The 16,080-nt window shown below is 46.0% G+C and overlaps 1 protein-coding gene across 3 annotated transcripts in view; it reads right to left on the bottom strand.

Annotated features, from left to right (window-relative positions):
• LRP4 (LDL receptor related protein 4) overlaps positions 1-16,080 on the bottom strand; it is an 83,923-nt gene that overhangs the window by 22,524 nt on the left and 45,319 nt on the right. For all 3 annotated transcript variants that reach the window (XM_054197947.1, XM_054197946.1, XM_054197948.1), the window contains exons 3-11: positions 10,767-10,883; positions 8,609-8,722; positions 8,112-8,228; positions 5,496-5,624; positions 5,051-5,170; positions 4,790-4,915; positions 1,155-1,280; positions 571-705; positions 277-402 (exon numbers count right to left, since the gene is read on the bottom strand). In XM_054197947.1, the coding sequence (XP_054053922.1) occupies positions 277-402; positions 571-705; positions 1,155-1,280; positions 4,790-4,915; positions 5,051-5,170; positions 5,496-5,624; positions 8,112-8,228; positions 8,609-8,722; positions 10,767-10,883 (1,110 nt within the window). The remainder of the gene's footprint in view (positions 1-276; positions 403-570; positions 706-1,154; positions 1,281-4,789; positions 4,916-5,050; positions 5,171-5,495; positions 5,625-8,111; positions 8,229-8,608; positions 8,723-10,766; positions 10,884-16,080) is intronic.

The raw sequence follows: 16,080 nt of genomic DNA on the forward strand, positions 1-16,080 counted from the left end.
GAATGACAGGGTTCTAGAAAAAGAAGGCAAGGGCTGTCCTGCTGGCAGGAAAGAGAAACAGTGAAGTATCTGTCTGGGGTCAAAATCACACAAAATTTTCACAGGCATTCACCACCAACTTGGGCATATCTAATACAAATCCAGGTACTTCCTTTCCTCACTTGTTGACTTGGTGAACAGCATAATGCTGCCAGTGAAGCATTAGAGACAAAATTGTATGAGAACTGGACCAACACACACACACACAGAGCAGAATAAGGTTGAATTCCTCTTTACCTAGAGCCTTGCAGCTACGCTTGTCAGGTCGTAGCTCGTAGCCTTGCTCACACCAGCACTGGAAGCCTCCTTCACTGTTGGTACAGCCTTGGCTGCAGTAGCCTTCCTCAGCACATTCATTCACATCTGCATGTTACAGACAAAGAAAGAAAGTTACCATTAGATCATCAACAGTGCAGGCAATCTCACCAATAGCTTGCTTCTGCCTTCATGCTCTAATTTGCACCCTATCATAGCCATCAACTTCAAGCACATCAAAGCAGCAGGGAGGAGGCCACTGCTCCAAAAACGCACCTTGGCATGATCGGCCATCTTCCAGGAGCCTGTAACCTGTGTGGCAGGTGCACTGCACCATCCCTCGTACCATCTGGCACTTCTGAGCACAGCCACCATTGTTGACATTGCAGTTCTCCTCTCCTGTTCGTGGGCCTGTGAAAGGAACACGTGAAGATAACTGAGCTGAAACCACAAGGCAGGTGCTTGTCTCCTCAGCTGTTAAGGAGCAGTCACCCTTCAGAACAGGCTGAGCAAGAGGGGGAGGACACAGGCTGTGCTGGAAGCTGCCTCTTTGCAATCAGAACTCTCCCCTGCAGGCCACAACCAAAGGAGGCAACGAATCTCAGAATAATATGCATTTAGGATTCACTCTCTCTGCAGACAAACTTTGATACCCAAGATCATAATCTTCTCCTCATTATTCCTTGTCTGCGGGCATGTAATTGGCAAAACCACCAAGGTCATTTTCCTCAGTCTTCAACTCTCTTCCATTATTACAACCCAGGCTTTCTTCCTTACGCATATCCTTCAGCAACACCAGAGACTCCCACACATCACACAGTGCCTCCATTTATGTTTAAGACTGAACTTGGAGAACTTACGGCAGTTTTGATGTGGGCTCTCATCACTGCCATCTCCACAATCATTTGCTCCATTGCACAACTTCCTCTGGCCAATGCAACGCCCATTCCCACAAAGGAACTGGTCTGGGGCACACTGAGGGGTTCCTGCAATAGAAGTAGGGGAAAGTAAGCACACCACAGCTTACCAATGGAACAAAAGTCACGGTTGAAGAAAAGGATACAAAACATTTGCTACACTTTGTTACAAACTTTACATATGAGCACAAATCCATGACTTCCTCTTTCCTTGTATTCAGATCATCTTGCACTCCCTACCGCTCTCCATATCTTTATGCTGATTTGGAGGCCTACGAACGCTCCTCCAGACTGAGCCCAACCTTGCTTTATTGAGAAGTTCAGCCATTTAAATTTCTCAGAATGACTGAAAGGTCCTGGCTTAGTTCCCTTTGGTTCCAGATTCCACGACCCTACATAGTATGTGCAAGAGAGGAGTCAGTTCCTCACTTTAATCATCTGATATGTCACCCCAGCATGGCTATGGATCTTAAACCTGCCTAGGAATGAGTGTCTTGTCCAGCCCTAACTGCACTGTGACGGACTTGGAACGAGATTTACACGCATCCTTGAAATCTGAGTTCAGGCAACTGGATTTCACACATGAGCTACACTCTTCAACTTCTGCTGTTGGCAGAGAGACTATACAGAATTCTTGTAAGTAAAGTAATGCTGTTTGTAGGAACTTTGCCAATCTGATTGTTTCTTCAGCAATAACTGCACTGTCCTGTTGCTTCTTATTTCTTGTACCCCTTAAGCTGACTTGGTTAGTGGTTTCCACATCAACACCCTCTGAAATCCTAGGAAGACAACAGGACAATACATTGTTATCAGCAAAGAAATTATTAGATTGGCAGACGGCCTGTGTAAGCAGCATAGAAAAGGGCAGTTGTGAGAGTAACAAGTACAAATAAGAACTAACAGACACACCAACTGGGAACATAAAGTGAAATCACATGCAGATTCAGTTTTCAGAGCACTGGAATGCTTTATTCTGCAGGATTCTGAAACATCACCGCATTTGTCATATCGAACATAAAGATCCTTACATCAGCCGATCTCCTAGTATTCTAGGAATTTTCTCTTTATGGCCAACAAAAATATAATTCTGCTCTAAATCCAAGATGTGACACAGGATTTTAACTCTTGCTACAGACATTGAGACAACACAGCATTTCGCTTAGATGAGCCAGTACACCTTCTGCTTGGAACCCTCGAGTTAATTTTTACCTGCTGACTATCACCATAGACCTAATGCAGAACGGCACAACTAACCTTACAGTAACAATAGCTGTACTGAACCACCTTGGGTTTGGTTTGAGGCGGAGACGTTGAATTTCAGTGGCTCTGGTAGTTTGACTTGGCTTCTGCATGGCAACTCTTCTTTCAATACCTCTAAATACTTTTTTTATCAGGATGAGGCAACAGGGTTACTGGCTTGTCTTTAAGTACAGTTGCTTTTTCCAGGATCACCACAATCTCTTGAACACTGGTGCTCACGACAGCTGACCAATCCATAGCAGCTGCTCTCAAATGGCTACAAAGTGTGCCTCTCCAGGTCCTCTGAGCTCAGCTGTCCTTGTAGAACACCCACTCTTCCCTCCTCAACAGGCCCAAACAAGGGGTACAGTTTCACAAATACCTTTTATTCTATGTAATCCTTATACAGGAATTACATGGAGAAACCTAATTGCCTTCTATGACAAAGTAACCCACTTGGCTGATGTGGGGCGAGTGGTGGACATTGTCTACCAGGATTGCTCCAAGGCTTTCAACGGTTCCCCACAGCCTCCTCCTAGATAAACTGATGCGTTACAGTCTAGACAAGTGGTCTATGCGGTGGGTGGGGAGCTGGCCGACAGGCTGCACCCAGAGGGTGGTGGTAAATGGCTCCTTTTCAAACTGGCAGCCTGTCACAAGTTGGGTCCCCCAGGGATCAATACTGGTCCCAACGCTACTTAGTATCTCATAAGTGATCTGGATGATGGGATCAAGTGTACCCTGATGAATTCTGCTGATGACACCAAACTGAGTGGGGAAGGGGACACTTTGGAAGGGAGAGTCACCTTGCAGGAAGACCTGGATAGGCTGGGGAAGAGTGGGCTAACAAGAACTTTATGAAGTTCAATAAGGACAAGTATAAGGTCTTGCACCTGGGAAAACATAATCCAGGAGGGCAGCACAGGCTGGGATCTTCCTGGCTGGGGAGCAGCTCTGTAGAAAGGGACCTAGGGGTCCTGGTGGACAACAAGCTCAATATGAGTGAACGCTGTGCTGCTCAGGCAAAGAAAGCCAACAGGATGCATCATCAAGGGCATCACCAGTAGACATAAAGAAGTCATTATCCCACTCTACTCAGCACTTGTCAGGCCACAACTGGAATACTATGTTCAGTTTTGGTCCCCGCTATACAAAAAAGATGTGGACAGGCTGAAGAGGGTCTAGCGAAAGGACACCAAAGGACTCAGAAGCCTGCCACATGATAAAAGGCTGAAAGAACTGAGTTTGTTCAGCCTTGAGAAAAGATGGCTTAGGGGAGACTTCATCACCATGTTCCAGTATGTAAAGGATGGGTACAAAGAAGATGGAGACTCCCTTTTTTTTACACTGAAAAGACAAGGAGTAATGGGTACAAGTTACTCCTGGGGAGATTCTGATTGGACATGAGAGGACAATTTTTCACAATGAAAACAATCAGCCATTGCAAAAATCACTCCGGGGAAGTGGTGGCTTCCCCAACATCGGACACTTTTAAGATTCAGCTGGACAGTGTGCTGGGCCATCTTGTCTAGACTGTGCTTTTGCCAAGAAAGGTTGGACCAGATGATCCTTGAGGTCCCTTCCAACCTGGCATTCTATGCCTAAACCCACTGTTTAAAATACACTGATCCAGAAGGGTCAGTATGCACAGCTGGGCTCCACTCACTGGGGTGAATTCATGGACCAGTACACGCTATTCCTCAACAAGGCCTACAGATATCCTGAAAGTTTTAAGGAAAATAGAAGATTCTAGATATTCCTTGAATCCTACCATAACACATAAGGTCTGTTGAAACCCTCCTCTTCTCCATAATCACTATTATATGAAATAATACCTATATGTGAAATGATTACTAGAAAGCGAAAGACAGGCTCCTGAGCAAATATCTAAGGGGGAAGCTGACACCCTTAACCTCTAAAAGAAAGGCTTCATTGTTCACTTCCAGAAAATGCCCTTTTTGATTTCCACTGCCTGCTAGAATTGCTTGGCAATTTCACAAGGCAACATGAAAGCTAACCAGAACTATCTAGAAGGCATGAGCTAGACGTAGTCCACTTGACAAAGATAGCAACTTTGCACACTATTAATGTTTTCCAGTCTGAATGGAATCACCTCTGAGCTCTGTGGTAATTCATAGAGATAGGAAGATACAGGGATCTGATATCTGACCAGGAAACGCCATGACTTAAGTTAAGCACACAGACCTGCACCTGTCTGCAAGCACATAAGATAGCCTATAGATCCCATTCTTTGGCAAGGATGGAAACTCTAGGCTGAAATCAGTGAAGCAATCCAAAAGAGACTTCACTACATATTACCTCCATGATGGAAACATTACCTGTGTTCTCACAGTTCTCCTCATCACTATTGTCAGAGCAGTCATCTTCCCCATCACAACGCCAGGACAGACGGACGCAGCGCCCTGATTTACAGCGGAACTGGTCAGCTGTGCACATAGATGTAGCTGAGGGACCAGAAAAAGAACATTAGATGAGCAAGCAGGACAAGGATCAGAAGACACTCAATTCCAAAGCTAACAGTCCCAAACACTCTTTTGCTCCGCAGAAACCGAATGCTTCCACCAGTTCCCAGCACTCACTGCAGTTCCTCTCATCTGACTGGTCATCACAGTCGAAGTCTCCATCACACCTCCAGCCAGCGTTAATGCACAAGCCGCTGTTGCACATGAACTCTCCAGAGCGACATGGCTGGTGAGATGCTGCAGAGATGGTAAAGAATATAAAGAGCAAACTCAAACCAATGTAACACCCCCCAAATGCCATCACCCTTACACTCCACTATTGTGGAACTGAATAGACTCCTTCTGGAAACTGCCTTAGTTTCTGGACGCAGAAGTGCGCTGACTACACAGTGACTCCCATCACTTTCCCAAGTTAAAAAACAAACAAACAAACAAAAGAGCCAGCTTATGTGGGAAAAATTAGATTGCTGTCCACACTGCAACCTGTCTCCATCAAATGCAAAATCCATTTAGGTTTGCAAGCCAGATGCTTGGACCAGTATATCACCCTGCACTAACTTACAGCAGTCAGATTCATCAGACCAGTCCCCACAGTCGTCGTCGCCATCACAGTGGTAGATGTCCAAGATGCAGCGTCCATATGCACACTGGAACTCCTCCAAGCTGCAGGTGGCAGCTGGAACATCTGATGCTAACAAGGGAATAAAAAAAAAATGCCTGAGGTGACAGGGCACAATCCAGTTTAGATACAGCTTTCTCGGTCTAGTAATGGACTAGCAAGTATTCAATGCAAAGGTGTTGGAAATTACTAAATGCTGTTACATATCTCTGCATGACTTGTATTACTGAGAGGAACTTGAATGCTGTTTGAGCTTCACTGAGGGGCAGGTTAAAGCTATATATAAAGACGTCCATACAGACAATCCACGAATAATAATAATTTTTTTAAAAATTACATAGGATGTTAGTCTATAAACACAAACTTTATAAGTGTCATTAATTTCTAGAGAAGGAAACAGCTATGAAGAATGAAGGGTTGATGGGAAAGCAAAAAAAAGGATCCAAGAGTGTCACACCTTCTGACATATGCTTGAGACGCTATGTTTTAGGCCCTCCAGAAAGTGTTAAAATTGTTTATTAAGCCTGAAAAAGATAGGTACAAAAACAGATGGAAAAATAAAGATACCTTTTGGGGTAGCTCTATATTAAGGATTGAGGCATGTCAGAATGCAAGGCTAAAGTATGGAATGCGTCCTTTAAAATTTTCACAAAAATAAGCAGTTGAAGACCAAAGGAAGCAAGCAAGCAGCAAGGTGCTCAGGTCTGCACCTGACCTTTGAGGATTTCCTCCCTCCCTTTCCTCTAAAGCTGTCACCAAAACAAACTGTGCCTTATCATTAAGGAGCACTGCCAGACACATGACCCTGGGAAAAGCCCAACAAGCTTATAGTCAAGGATTTGTCCACTGTTCTCTGCTCAACAGTACACTATGTGAGAAGGGATGAAAAACATCTTGAGTCCCACACAACAGAATCTGACGCCTCTTCTCATACTGTCCAGAGAATGAACTGCATGTTTCAGGCATATGAGTCCTCCAAATGAGGAGCTCTGAAAATAAATCCATTAAACAAAAGGGAAAAGACAGACAGTCTGTGAAGTGAACTATGCCTGCCTCTTCAACCTGAAGTAGTGGGCACAGCATGCAGGCATGCAGTACGAGCTTTAATTCGCTGAGTATCCAGTGGCTGGATACTAAAATGTGTGTTAACTTGTGCCTCATCAAAGGAGCCTGAAGGAGTGTTTAGTCTCCTTGAGGAAAACATTAAGTCAGTGACTTAGATTCTCACCTAGTGCGATTCAATTATAACACACACACCTCCAAAAGAGACACACACAAAAAAATGAAAAACAAACAAAAAAGAACAGTGTAGTCCCACCTTGTCCCAGATAAATGACAAGCAGAACTGGAGATAGGGAAAAGATGACAACCACATGGAGGAAGATAAGAGAATGGGAGGTAGCAAAACTGGGCTTCTCAGTGAGTTACTTAAAACACCTTATCAAGACAACTGCCAGCCAAGACTGGAGAAGTGTTCCAGCTCAGAGAATCAGGGGCACCAGTACTGGATGCCCCTCCACTCCCATAGGATGCAAGGTTGAAACATCTCCTCTCCCTTCCCCAGGGCCTATTCATGGCCTGACGGGAAGCAACAGGCAAGGGAACGAAAAAGGAAGAGGGGGAAAGGAGAGGGAGAGAGGGTGGCTTCCTCTTAGAGCCCTTTCCTCGCTTAGAAATGTTTGCAGCCCCTGGCTCCCTGCCAACTCTCATTATCTGGAGAGATAAAAGACTACTCCCCCATGCATCCACTCCCCCTGCCCTTCAGGAGCTGGCGGCCCTGATCCCCCTCCCAGAGCCTTTTGAAGTTTCCTGCTATCTAGAACAAATTTTGCAAAATGCCTTTGAGAGCAGAGTGGGGGAAGGGACCACTGCAACTTCCACAGACACCAACAGCACTCACAGACACGGGAGAGAGACGGTGGGGGTTAGGAAGGGACATAATAGACCCCTGTCCCAATTGCCACAAGCCTGTGAAGGTGGAGGAGAAAACAACTGTTGTGGGCTCTCACGGCCCCTGTTCCCCATCATTCAAATCAGCTTCCAGCTAACTTGTCCTACCGGCCCTTTTCAGATGATGTCCTGCATAAAGCATCCGAGTGGTTGGTCAGGCAGGCAGCCCCTGCAGTGTGCCAGCTGGGGACACGCAGCCTCTGAGGATGCTGTCAGTGGGCAGACCCCTCAGAAATTTCATGCAGAAATCAGACAAGAGGAAAAAGAAGGGAATAGTTTTCTCCCCTTCCCCCTGCCCTCCAACTCCTACAAGCTTATATGGAGCTATATTCAGTGAAGCATAAGCTTCCCGCTCTGACTCAAGGTCAGGCAGCCATAGGAATGAACAGAAAAGCAGCCAGGCACCAATGAAGTATGCCTGTGAGGTAACGCAAGAGATACAGCATCCTCTTGTGCCCTCTGGGGTAGGCAACAGAAGGCAGCATAACTGACAGTACAGGCAGGACTAACTTGTTTTTGATCTCTGCTGCAGAAAACATGCCAAACCCCAAGACAGGAGCAGGTCCAAAGGACTATTTCCTGTGGTTAAAAAGCAAGGAAAGCACTTACGGCAATTCTCTTCATCTGAGCCATCCTTACAGTCTGTGTCACCATCACAGAACCAGTGCTCGGCTATGCAGCTACCGTCACTGCAACGAAACTCCTTCTCTGAGCATTTTCTCATATCTGCAGAGACAGCAATGCAAACAAAGCCTTGGCTTTTCTCAGAGTACCCAGGAAAAAACCGCATCATGCTCCTGAAGCTCCTAGGGCACCCACAAACAAGATTTCTCATTACACTGTTTGTGCGCATGTCATGCAGCGCCTGAGCAAAGCCATCATTGTTCATTTAACTGACACAGAATTGCTAGATTCAGTAGGAATCCACAGGACTTCATGTCAAGGAATAACAGGTCTCAAGTGACTTTTGCCTGGCAGGTAAGCCACTCAGCCTGAGATCCCAAGCAGCCAGCCCTAGGAATGGAATATCCCACAAGCCCAGCAATTCCTGTGCAATTCCTTTTAAAGCACTAGCAAGGTGGTATTTGTAGGGCCACCCTACTCACCACACTGCTCATCGCTATTGTCGCCACAGTCGTTATCGCCATCACAGTGCCACAGGCTGCGGATGCAGTATCCATTCTGACATGAGAACTCATCTTCCTCACACTCCCGTGGAGCTGCAGGGACACAACGGAGACAAGGTGAAGGCAAAGCAAGGCAAGAAGTTTTACCTTGCGAACACCAAATGTTACAAACTGAGCAACATCGTCTTCCAAGGACACCACAATGTTGGGACAGCTGATTTCCCTTCCCCTAATAATACCAGGAGGGGCCCTTGTGAGATTTTTTGGGTGTCTCTCTTCCACTCCATCCACAAGTCAATAGTACAGCAGACTAAAACTTGAGAACGTGGGTTGGAGGAAATGCAGCTGGAGGAACTCTCTGGAACAGAGAGATGGAGCCAACCACCCTATGTTGATATTGTACCACAGCTCCAAGCCAGGCTCAAGAGATGCCAGCACAGAAAAAAGGCAATCCAGGCCTCTCTTTAAAGGAATTAAAAGGTCCTATCATTATCTAACAAATAATTGCTGGTAAAATTGTATCTCCACCTTCTTTTCACAACAATGCCAAAGCTACCTTCAAAGGAAAGGAAATGTTCATTGAAAAGGGAGAGAGAAAATCTAAACTTCCTCTTCTGAACGCCTCAGTATTTGCAGCCCCATTCCACCCTCTCTGCCAGTCCTTCTACGGAAGCTTGTCTGCAGACCAGTGAGGAAAGGAAAGGGACTGCAAAATTAACACTCGAGGACCTCAATCCAACAGAAACTCTCCTATGATTGTGTGCTAGTCTGAACAACCCCCTAGGAGTCTCTTGCTCACAGAACCTTGCCTTCCTCCTTTCATTAGTTTCCAAATCTTTTGATCACGCCCTTCTCCATTGTTGTCTTAGATATGAGGGCATTCCAACTTTTTCCGACAAACAGAAGACCAAACAGACCCAGACCTATATATACCTTTTCTTTCATGAAAAGTTTTGAATAGAGACTGGAAAACTGAGCTTTGTTCTGCGATCCAGAGCATCACACATGTCAAACCTCTGAACTTCCCAGCCCTTTGCCCAAAAGGGCAGGCAAAGATCAGGGACATACTGATCAAAAAGTGAATTCATTTCCATGCAAATATTGGACACAGAATACTTTACAGCCAAGAGCTTTATTTTTGCATTTCTTGAGACGTGGTTCCTTCAGCAAGCCACCCTGGAGCACCATGCATACAACTTTTGTAGAATTCAAGGGCTGTTTATTAAGCAGCTGCAACTATCTCAGACAGCAAAATAGCTCTGCTCCTAACTGCAGCCCAACGCCAGCCCTAGCAACCAGCGCAGTTTCAGAGAAGCTGAAGGTCCAGTGCTACGTAACAAACTGGTTCTCTGGCACATACTACCAAGTAGGGACCCTACTGATTTTTACAGAAAAGGAGAGCTGTATCCCTAAACACCTTTTGCTAATGGAAGGCAACCACAAGTAGCCCTTGCCCTCAACACAAAGGGGAAAGGTGGGGGCTGAACTCAGACTCAAGCAAAATTCCCTCATTCTAATAATCTTTAGAAGCATAACGGCAGCGCCCACAGCCAGCAGCCTGCCATGGCAGCCCTTTTGAAGATGCCACCTCACATGGCAGCAGACAGTCAGCTTTCAGAGTAATCGGTTTCTGTGTGGGCAGCATCCCCAATAGCACCTCCCTCTCCTCAGGGAGCTCTGTTTGAAGGGAGAGGATGCTGGGGACAGCCCGGCACAGCAGAAAAGTCAGACAGTGGAACCTGAGGCCACAGGAAGTCAGCCAGACAGGCAGTTCAGTAGGATTTGGCAGGGGTTAGGTGTTTCCACAAACAGGGGAGGACATGAAGAGCTCAGCTCAGGGAAGTGCTTCATGGGACATTAACTAGCAAGGCTGCAGGGCATAAACGGTTCTCCAGCTGGATGGGGAAGCATCCCCTCCCCCAGGACACACAGCTGAACAGCAAGCCAGGTGCCAAGGCAGCACGGCTTATGGACATCAGGTACACACCTCTGTCAGAGGCAGGATATATCTTATTACAAGCCAAAGGTCTGATTCAGTGGATAAACTCTTACATTCCTGTAATAAAAAGAGTCAACTTTCCCCAGCCATGGCAGGCAGGCACTGCACCCACCCTCTCCCCTCAGAGAGGCAACTTACGGCAGTCCTGTTCATCAGAGTCATCCTCACAGTCATTGTCTCCATCGCAGACCCAGGACCGGCGGATACACTTCCCGTTGTCGCAGTGGAAGTCCAAGGGGGAGCAAGTGGGCAGCACTGCAACAGCAAAGAAACACATCATGGAGCTGCAGCCAGCTTCCTTCCTGAAAGCAGAGTTCCTTCCCTCCCGAGGGAGGAGGGCTACACCTCTTCGAAGCTAAAGACATAAATTTTAAAGTCATGAGGAAGAGCTGTCGCTCAGATGGGGGGCCAGGGTAGGTCTGTAGCTTGGCAGTCTCTCCTCCCCAGAGAAGCACTGACCTTTCCACAATAAAGTAGCTGCCACAATTCCCCCACTGAGTTCCTTTTTTCTCTTTCATCCCCGAGCCTGCTGTCCTCCCATAACTGCACTTGTTTTATAAGAAGCAAAATTATATTATCAACGTTGTTCCTGCATGCTTCTCAGTGCAGTCCATCCTGTTTCTATTACACAGCAAGTTCTTTAGAGTGAATGCTGTCAGAAGCAATGTTTTTGGGAACAAGACTTCGCAAGGTACACGCTACAGTGTGTGTTCCAGCACAGGGACTTGTGCCAGCATTTTTGTTTAACAAACCTGCAGGGAGAAGCTTAGAGGCAGAAATCCACTGCTGGGGATAATTCACTGTGCCTCTGGTATGGGCAACAGAGTCCAAACCCTGCTAGAGGTCTCCAGAAGGGATGGAGGAAGGGGGCAGACATGGGATGACACTTGCCTACACAGGAGTCTGCTGGCAATGGCGTGGAACCACAAATCCACAATGTTCAAAGAGGCCTAGAGCCACAAAGCTGGAATTCAAGGGGGAGCATCAGCCCTGTCCTTCCCCCCACAGATGAGAGGAACACTCAACCCCAGGAGGTTCATGCTTTTAAGTGCTGCCAGCTGTGGTAGGGAAGGGGCTGCACAAAGCTGCACGAGACTGTTCCTGACAGGTGTGTTCTCCAAAGAACAAGGTTAGCTCAGCGATGCAAATGGGCGAGAGCTGGAGAGCCTAGCGCCTGAAACCCTTTCATCCCAGCCCAGCTTGCAGACAGCATCTCCCATCTGTCATCAGGCAGGCCAGCCCTCTTCTGCTATACTGATACTTCTTCCCCTGCCAACCCTATGCTGGAGGTGGGAGCACAAGGGGGAAGGGGGTGAGTAAAAGAAGAAGGTGAAGACAGCAGCCACACACACAGAGGAAGATTTAACAAGGAGAGCAAATAGTCACATTTTCAGCTTTTCCGGCTTCCTCAACCCTCCATTTCCCCTTGGCCCAGGACTGCTGCCAATGTCCTGTGAAAGCAGCATGGATTTATACTATACAGAATCATTCACAGCTCTCTATACCAAGTCCTCCAACATTTCGTACCAAGGGCCTGTCCTAAAAGCCTCTCACCCTAAGAATACACTAGTACAGTTAAATTCAGATTTGCTCTAGCATCTCTTTTCCTAACCACAAATTCAGACCATCTTCTCAGCCATTCCTGCACTATGGCAGGCGTGGGCATCTCTGTATCTGAGAGGACATCACTGCAGATGTCACTGCTTTCAACGCTGAACCCTGCACTAGGTGATAAAATACAGAATCTGGTACTGTCCCTCGAGAAAAGGTTTTTCCTATCATGTCCATAATACCCCATACAGATATATGTCCAGGTCAGATCCAGCCACTTCTAGGCCCCAGAGAGGTATGAAGAAGAGGGAAGCATACAAATCTGTATTTTCGGATTTGGCAGCACCCTCGTCTTCCAATGGCTGACCCTTACGTTGCAATTTCTCTGAGCACCCCTGTGCTGCTGCATCAAAACGGAAAGGGAGCTTCCCCTTCTTCCCCAGAGCAGTCAGAAGGGGAAAACACTCTCATCCCCAAACTCTGCTTCCAAACAAAACCAAGACAGATTTTTGGATTCGAAGGGCCAGTTCCATAGATCAACCCTCTCTCCCCCAAGCACAACCTCCATACGTTGCATGCTGAGCAAACCTTCCCTGGCCTCAGCTGCAGTTTCAGGACTGAGACCATCCCCCCAACATATGCTTTTCTGTCTGCTCTCCCCCGATCCCAGCGTGACTAATCACCAAAGGACTGCACAGGAGCCGCCTGGAAGGGAATTTGCATGCTGACTCTCCAGGGGAGAATTCTTCAGGCTCCCAGAGGGTTAGGCCATTAGCGCTGGTTCAGAGCTGATACCATTATCCCACTGAACTGCTGCATCCCTTCATAAGGTAACAAAACAAAATGAAATTCCACCCCTACAGGGAGCAGTTCAGCCAATTTCATACTCCTCCTAAATATAAAAATTGAGCTTCAAGCACAGGGGAAGGGGTGCAGGGGGAAGAGGGCGAAACACAAACTGCCACATACAAAGGAAGACCTAATTCCCACCCCAGCAGACCACAAGTGTGTGCCAGCCCAGACAACATCAGGGGGGAGATAAATCCCCTTCTACATGAGCTCTCCTTTACAGGAGGAAGAAAAAACACAAACCCACTTAAGACAAAAAAAACACCACTAATGAATGAAAGCCGATGTCTCATAGAGCAGAAGAACTGCCAATGGGATCAGGGCAGAGACCCACGTAAACTCGTAACCTGAATCCAATAATGGTCACAAACAGATGGTTCAAAGGAAAACGCATGAGATTCCAGCAGCGGCTTTCACATGGGAGCAGTCTCTTCCTAACCCCCTCTTCCCAGCTCTGCCTTCCCAATCCATGATCCCTTCTCCCCATTAAAAAGCAAACTGCCTACACAGAAACATTCCTTCGTTTCCTTCTATTCATTCTAAACACACCAGGCTTCAGTTCCACCCTACAGTCCTTTGCTCTAGGGTTGTTATTATTCAGCCCTTCTGTTAGTCATTTATTACTTCATATTTTGATGAGTTTTATTCCTATGCAGTTAAAGCTGAGGGCATACCACTAGCCCAGAGTTAATGTTTAGTATTGTTGTAAATATATCCCAAGTGTTTGGAAATTCAAAGTTAAGAGGAAATTCGAAAGTTAAGAGGTCAAACTTAGGACATTCAAACAACCTCCCCTATATTTTGTCCTGACATCACGGAACAGCTATACAATTTGGTAAGCACATTTTATTGCCTTAACTCATTTTAAAAGCCACACTTCCATGTTCTTCTGACAATGGTCTGAAGAAGAGTACATAGCAATACAAATGAAGCAGTAAGAACTTCTTTTGCTGACAGAGATGGAGTAAGACCTCTCTAGACAAACGGGATTAGTATCTAGAAGACTAGAAACAAAAACCCTTTATTCTCTTCCCAGATTGATACTGATGCTTCCATGACCATGGAACAGTTCTGTCTTTTTAGCCCCATTTCCCCAACCTGTAAAATGAGGGATATTTATTACTTCTTAAGAAAGCTGCAAGTCCTTCATAGGCACTGTTTCCACTGATGACAAAGTAATCATAGATTGCACTAACATGCTTTCACCACTACTTATAGCAGGATTAGGTAATGCAACAGTAAACACAGCTAAACCTCATCCCCCCTCCCCTGCTCAATTCCAGCTTGATCTCTCCATATCTGTGCAAAGAAAGTGTTTTCCTAGAAGAGAGGAGCAAAGGCAAGTCTTTGGATCGAGTTGAAAACAGACAAATGCCCAGACGGACAGGGACTAACCCGCCTCCACAGGCAGAGCGGAGATGCAGGATGGGGAACAAGGCCGACGAAGGGGAGCTGGGGAAAGAGCTAGGCTGAGCAGCGACAGCCCAAGAGAGCACATCTGTCAACTGACAGCGAGCAACACAAAAAGGCCTTTGAACTTCTAACAATTTCCCTGAGCTCATCCCTCTGTATGGTCACCCTGGACATCATCCAAGGTTTCAGCAAAGCTAGGTCTATCGTAAGCCTGCTATTCCTCCCCCTCTCCCAACTCCTATTACACAGGGCGCTCTTTTATGGCCGAGCAGGAGGGGAAGGGGGAGGGTGGGGGAAAAGGGAAGTTTATAAGGTGAAACGCAAACTGAATCACGACCTACTGTCCTTTGAGCACTTTATCCCTGTTGCTTGCAGTGAGCAGGTTGCTTTGCACCCAAGGACAGCGAGTAACTGGTGTTCAGAGCTCTGGAGCGCAGCAGTTTGAACAATACTGCTTGTTTAATTAGACAAACTCTTGATCATGTGAAGAATGTGAAGTTAATTTAAAAAATAAATACAAGCTAAAAAAAAAAATAAAATCATGCTATCTACATTGAATACAACTGCAGCCTGACTGCCAGGTATGTCCACACTAATGCATGTGTATGAGCGCATACATACACACACACAAACACAGATCTTTTTGCTGAGATCTGTAGCACAGTGGGCAAATAGTCCAGAAACAAGAATAAGGGATGTTAGTCCACTCTTGGGAAGAAATAGGAGACACTACATTTTACTAGCTACATTTTGGAAAATCTAGTTCCAGAATAACATAAAATGTTTCCAATGGCACTGCTGAACTGTATTTAAGGTTGTTGTTGGTCAAAACTAAAAAAAAAAGGAAAAAAAAAACCTGTAAAAAGAGTATCGGCACCCAATCTTTCACAGGCCTTTGATCACAAGCGCTCTGCCCGAGGGGGCACTGTATTAATTCTGATGCCTTTTAAAGGAAACACACATACTCCAAGCCCAATAAAGTGACAAAATATGGTTCCAAATACAGAACTGGCGTATTTTCAAGAGAAACATGAACTCTTGTCAAACAGTTCCTAATTACTAAAATTTTAAGTTCAGAAGTGAAGCTTCACCTGTCCTCTTGCATCTGAGCTCAAGACTGGTGATTAAGTGAAGGGCAGAGGGAAGACGATTATTTTAAAGTTTCCATTAATTTTAGTAAAAGACCTGTGAGATTTCTATCCTCGCATCACCTCAAAAAAATGTTGTAAGCCTGATAAGCAGGCTATACTGATAGCCCTGTTCCTGGCAAGGAAGAGACCCTCTCCTGAGCTTGAATGAGTTGTAGCTCAACAGGAACTGCCTAAATTTCTCAATGAAAGGGGAACAACAGACCGCTTTCAGTAAGCTCTAAGGTAAAAGGATTAAACTCTTCTTCAGTCCCTTTAAATGAAAAAGTATTGTAGAACAGTGCACAGAACAAAGCAAGCAAGTCTGTATCCCAAGGAGCTACATATTTACAAGCTGATTAGGTATGATAGAGATCCAAAATTCAGAGTAAGGCGGCTCTATTGGGGGATGGTTACGAGGAGATTTGGCATATCTTATGAGAAACAGAACTATTTATCAATCCTCGGGCCAAGTTTACTCAGTTGTCCTTTCACCCTTGCCACAGGAAGCA

The sequence above is a fragment of the Rissa tridactyla genome, chromosome 4 (assembly GCF_028500815.1).
Source record: "Rissa tridactyla isolate bRisTri1 chromosome 4, bRisTri1.patW.cur.20221130, whole genome shotgun sequence".
In the NCBI taxonomy this organism is placed as follows: domain Eukaryota; kingdom Metazoa; phylum Chordata; class Aves; order Charadriiformes; family Laridae; genus Rissa; species Rissa tridactyla.